Source organism: Cupressus sempervirens, chromosome 1, assembly GCF_028749045.1.
Source record: "Cupressus sempervirens isolate cs-2001-9-10 chromosome 1, ASM2874904v1, whole genome shotgun sequence".
NCBI classification, from domain to species: domain Eukaryota; kingdom Viridiplantae; phylum Streptophyta; class Pinopsida; order Cupressales; family Cupressaceae; genus Cupressus; species Cupressus sempervirens.
Genome location: NC_143118.1, coordinates 657,521,904 through 657,527,123, shown reverse-complemented (window position 1 = coordinate 657,527,123; position 5,220 = coordinate 657,521,904). Strand labels below are relative to the sequence as shown.

The following is a 5,220-nucleotide window of genomic DNA, read 5'->3' as shown; positions in this document are numbered from 1 at the left end:
AATTGGCTGTTGCCTAGTAACTAGGCGATAAATGGTAATTGCATATTGATCAAAACACATTTAGATAAAATGGAATCGGTTATGTGAAAAAACATGTGGAGAATGAAGAACAAACTCAACAGTACACAAGGAAGAACTATTTATCAGTATATAATTATATTAAACCATTCTGAAAACTATGAATATCACCATTACAAACACATCAACAATGTGATGAAAATGGTACTAATTAACTTAAAATGTGAAATATGTCTAATTTTAGCTCCAATTTATAGGAACCTACCAATTGAAACTCATGCAATCAATCTAGTCACAACCCAATGAAAACTCCAAGCCTAAAAAAGTGTAGATGAAATTGCTATTATATTCACTGGACAACTTCAACTTCATCTCACATGGAATTGCAGTTTGCAGGTGCAAAGGACAGACTCATTTTGGAAACATCATACAATATATGAAAGTTATGTTGTTGAATGGAACCAAGAATGGAAAAATCCAGATGGCTTGGAACCATAGTCAAGCACAACATATTGTTCAGTTGAATCAAATAGTTTTCCTTGTGCACAATGTAATCTGCTCTTCCCTGGAAGTGAAATGTTATATCAGGAGCATTCACATTGCTATATAACTGATAGCACAAATCCAGGCCAAGCTTAGAGCCATCAGCAAGAGGAAGATTGATTGCAGATTGCAAGGCATTTCTCAAAGGATTGTATGCTCTGCTATCTAAATATGTAAGCTGTGACCCTGAGTCAATAACTAACCCACCTCTTCCATTAGAGCTGAAGTCAAAAACACCTTTTGGCAAACCCAACAAATTGCCTCCCACACTAATACCATCTAGTCCTAGATAATAGTAGGAAGCCCTTTTCATGGCACGGTTTTCTAACAGTGGGGTTGATTTCATGTTAGAGACTACTGAACTACGCAAATCTCCAAATATTATATGAGATGTTCCACCTCTGTTGGGGACCAAACAATAGGAGAACTTATGGTTGATCCTAGAACCTAATTGGGAGACTAATGAAAGGGGACCCCTGCCAAGACCAATCAAGCCCACTCCTTGAGGGATTCCTAGGGTTTCATAGCTGCAACCTAGGGTTACATCTGAAATGCTTCCTGAAGAAATTGTTAATGTCTCAGACAACAAAATACCATTGCTAGAACTGTTTCCATACCCATATGAATAGTGGTATTTGCAACCAGCAGAAACACATGATGAGGGGATTGATTTACAAAGTGGGTTCTTGCAGGAAACCTTGTTGGGGCAGCCATTCTTGTCATTCTTGCATTGATGAAAATTGCAGGGCACCCATATCAGGTCACTGCCTGTGTCAATAATGGCAGGGAATTTAACTGGGGGTGTACCCACTCCAATCTCCAACATATATTGGTTGGATTCAACATGCACAGATGTTTCAATCTCATTCAACTCCCTCACATTCCTTAATACATTATGTTCATATGCAGTTTTAGTAAACTGATGGAAGGCTCTGTTTGTCAAGCTTATATTGAAACTGAAACAAGTGCTGCTACATACTTGACTGATACAACATACAGCAAAGGCCAACATCAACCTCATATGCAGATTCATTATGAAACTCAGCCAGATATAATTTAATGCTCTATGACTGTTGGAGGTTACTGATTAAGCTTAACATATATGCATTTATATAGGGCTAAACTAAAGCATTTATCAGAGGATTATGGACTTGATGTTGGTGGTAACTTGTACGTTGATTAAAGTGTTTTATGGTTGGCAGAATGTTTGAAAAGATAGATCTACCAAAAGAGAATATGTGTTAACTTGAATAGCAAAGACTTGGTACAAGTTTACAACTACCAAATTCCAATCAATAATTTTAAAAAAATCAATCATGCAGCTCATCTACTATCTAAACAGATAATTTTTCCACATAGTTCCAAAATGGGCTTGCTGAAATTTAAGGAGATACAAATGTAATTTTTGGTGCAACGATAAATCTCATAGCATAGAAGAAAACACCATAAGGATTTGGAAGGACAATCATTTTCTTCAATTTTATCGATCTTTTCTTATATTAGAACTAAAAAACAAAAGTTTTAGCTGCAGTAGTCGTGAAGAACGGAAGTACGTAAAAGAGTGAAACATTTTAAAGCTCTGCTCTTCTTCCTTTCTTTTTTCGGCTTACCAATTACGTGAGAAAGTGTGTTTTGTTTTCCAATAAAACAAAGAATAAACAGCTTTCACATATAAAAAAATCCTGATTATAAACAAATCAAACCTCAAATTAGCTACTACTACTAATACAATAAAATGTTAAATAAATTGAAAATTACAATGAACTCGAACGTGATAACTTGAGCTGAATTTTCAAGATGGGAAAGAATATTAAATTGATTTGCCACTGAACCTTTTAAATTTGATGTAAAATTCTGAACTGGAAGTTATCAAATTAAACTAATAGGAAATAGACTTAAGGATTTGCTCGTCTTCAAATGCTTAATTTGATTAAAACAAGAGAGTAATAGTTCTTTCATGTTATCGTTCTGAAGTTAGGCGTACGGAAAATTTTCTTGAAATACAAATATTTCAAACATCACCAGAACGACATGGTATGTTAAGACCCATGATTTGATATTTACAGAGCTATAGTATAAACATATAATAAAAACAGTGTAAACTAAACCTACTGTACTTGATAATCTACCCCTCCATTGAAACTTCCGCAGGCTGACAGTCTGTCTCTCTCAACACTGTCTTGAGACCCTTTCCACTGGTCCAAGAGTTTGCCAGTGGATCTATGCCATAATCAGGCCCAGTCATATACTGCCGCTTTTCCCTCTCCTCTTGGAATGAATAATTGTATCTTTCCTGCACATCTGGTAAACACGGCCATCACGATATCAGAATTGGAGCAAAATTACAAAAACCCATTTACAAATCAGACCTACATTTAAACTGTGGATTTGAGCATAATTGCAAATACCCATTTCCGAATCAGAATATGAGCCTTTGAAAAATTAAAGTTGGAGCAAAACTACTAATACCCATTTACAAATCAGTCCTTGATTTGAGTTTTAACCATGGCATACTGATGAATACCAATTTACTAACCAGAATATGGCCCTCAAAAAATCGGAGTTGGGAGTAAAACTACTAGAACGCATTTATAAATCATACCGTAAATTTAACTATGGACCTGAGCAAAATTACAAATACCTATTTACCAATCATAATAAACTACTAATATCCATTTACAAATCAATCAGATTTCTGACCATAGATTTGAGGTTTGAGCAAATTGTAATCATCCATTCGTAGTAAACTACTAATATCCATTTACAAATCAATCAGATTTCTAACCATGGATTTGAGGTTTGAGCACATAGTAAACATCCATTCGTAATAAACTACTAATATCCATTTACAAATCAATCAGATTTCTAACCATGGATTTGACCACACTTGTAGTGAAATTTACCTGTAGCAAGTTGTTCATGCAGCTGACCATCTGCAGTGAGAGCCATCATGAGCTGAGGCAAGCCGAGAGGCAGAGTATCTCCCTTATCAAATTGCCAAAAGTGAAATACTTTTCCATAAGTCTTACATACTTTCTCCAGCCCCTCTCTCTGTACTGGCCCTGGAATTCCAGGCATGATGAGCACCCCACTCTTTACTTCATATTCATGAGAATGCCAAAGCTTTTTCTCTTCCTCAGGCAGAGTCAAGAACAAATTTTCAGACACCATGTACTCAACTCCAATAAGCCTCGCATTCTTCTCAGGAGAATCATAGAGAAGGCATTGCCTCACATCCTCATTTATGTGGCTGCAATAATGGTGGGTCTCCGTCTGCCTAGTCATATCATGGGCATAAAAATGGAAGCTACAAACATACATCAAAACAGTAACATCATGAAAGCTATATTAGCTCATTCAAGGTTCAAAATATTTCAGCAGGGTTTTGGATGAAAGGTCAGAATAACTTACGCGCACAGATGCTCATGGACATTTTTAATCGGTGCAAAATTCTGAATGAGCTCTGTTCCAGTTTCCAGGATGGAAGTAGTAGTTTTGCTGGGCTCCCCTGGTATATGAACTGATTTAGAGATTGGCCCTGGTCCTGCTGCTGCCATTTCTTTTACTTTACAGCTGCTTATCAATTTTCCAGGAAATTTTTGTGGAACTGAAGATAATTTAGACCCAGTTCACGATTTACAGATAATTTAGAATCCAAGTGACGATTTACAGCTCGCAATGTCTTCCTGTACTTGTAATATCAATCACCCAGCAGAGAGTCGCTTCAGATGGCACGCGGCGTCAGTGGGCATGCTGTTTCTGCCACATGTATTATAAAGTGACATTTTTTCAGCTTACATTTGGTGACTCGAGTATGGACATTTTTGGAAGTTCCGTCTTCTCTGACATTTGCCCTGTTTTGATGTTCCCGCGTTGCATGTTAGCAATAAATTGTACCCTGTTACGAGCAGCATACAAACACTTAGCAGCGAGTAGGATCCTACAGAGGTGGGAAAAAGAATTTATTTTCGAAGGTTTGTTTATGAATGAATGGTTCTTAATGATGTCCACCAGATTGAGCAGTGTACTATAGATAATTTTCAAATTCCTCTCCATTTCTAATCTTTTGGTATGTATCTCAACCAGCATTCTGCTTATCTTATCTCTTTCAAATAAACTATGCATGTTGTCCGCCATCAAGATGACATCATAAAGAGATCGAATGTTGTGTGTTGCGCATTTTGAGAGAAGATGTCATTTTGTTTCAACCGCTCCACACCTGCAAAATATGCAAATTCTCTGCTCCCAAGTTTCTTTGGGCCTCTTCCATCTTCTCGTCTTGCACCTAAGGTGATAAGATACCGTCCTCAGTTGTGCCACTAATTACCTTGCCTTTCCTTTAATAGTAGCCCCAAGGTACATTTTTTCGCCAAGTTCCCCAGTTGGATTAAATTCTTTAATATAATAGGCTTTTTTTTTTTTCTACTCATATTATTGTTCGACATGGCATTGCGAAACTTCCCTTTGACAAACTTTCTTATGTTTGTGCTTGTGTTCAAGCAATCTTCTAACTAGATGTTCCATTTAGCCAACCAATTAATATTTTGGTTCATCCATGTTTTCTTCCTTTGGTTAAGAGTTTCTCCTTTCACAGTTTTCAACCAACGATGATTCTGCATGTTTTCAATCTTCTTTAAGTAACTAACCAGATTACTGCTA

General features: G+C 36.7%; 2 protein-coding genes across 3 annotated transcripts; both read right to left on the bottom strand.

Annotated features, from left to right (window-relative positions):
- Window positions 1-344: 344 nt before the first annotated feature.
- On the bottom strand, window positions 345-1,762 carry LOC149579613 (aspartic proteinase nepenthesin-1-like). The gene has a single exon (XM_089811734.1). The coding sequence runs from the start codon at window positions 1,592-1,594 to the stop codon at window positions 392-394; it is 1,203 nt and encodes a 400-aa protein (XP_089667860.1). The 5' UTR covers window positions 1,595-1,762; the 3' UTR covers window positions 345-391.
- Window positions 1,763-2,471: 709 nt separating this feature from the next.
- Window positions 2,472-4,609, bottom strand: LOC149579612 (oil body-associated protein 1A-like). 2 transcript variants are annotated; one of them, XM_089811545.1, is made up of 3 exons: window positions 3,973-4,609; window positions 3,465-3,868; window positions 2,472-2,862 (listed from the first exon to the last, which is right to left on the bottom strand). In XM_089811545.1, the coding sequence occupies exons 1-3, from the start codon at window positions 4,116-4,118 to the stop codon at window positions 2,687-2,689; spliced, it is 726 nt and encodes a 241-aa protein (XP_089667671.1). In that variant the 5' UTR covers window positions 4,119-4,609; the 3' UTR covers window positions 2,472-2,686. The 2 variants fall into 2 exon arrangements, with proteins under 2 accessions (XP_089667671.1, XP_089667754.1); XM_089811628.1 differs by having other exon boundaries at window positions 3,465-3,838; window positions 3,973-4,425.
- Window positions 4,610-5,220: the final 611 nt, after the last annotated feature.

Coding starts and splice junctions, on each gene's coding strand:
- LOC149579613 (XM_089811734.1), bottom strand. CDS start 1,594: ATGAATCTGCATATGAGGTTGATGTTGGCCTTTGCTGTATGTTGTATC.
- LOC149579612 (XM_089811545.1), bottom strand. CDS start 4,118: ATGGCAGCAGCAGGACCAGGGCCAATCTCTAAATCAGTTCATATACCA. Junction 3,869..3,972: donor GTCCATGAGCATCTGTGCGC/GTAAGTTATTCT, acceptor GTATGTTTGTAG/CTTCCATTTTTATGCCCATG. Junction 2,863..3,464: donor GCATGAACAACTTGCTACAG/GTAAATTTCACT, acceptor CGTGTTTACCAG/ATGTGCAGGAAAGATACAAT.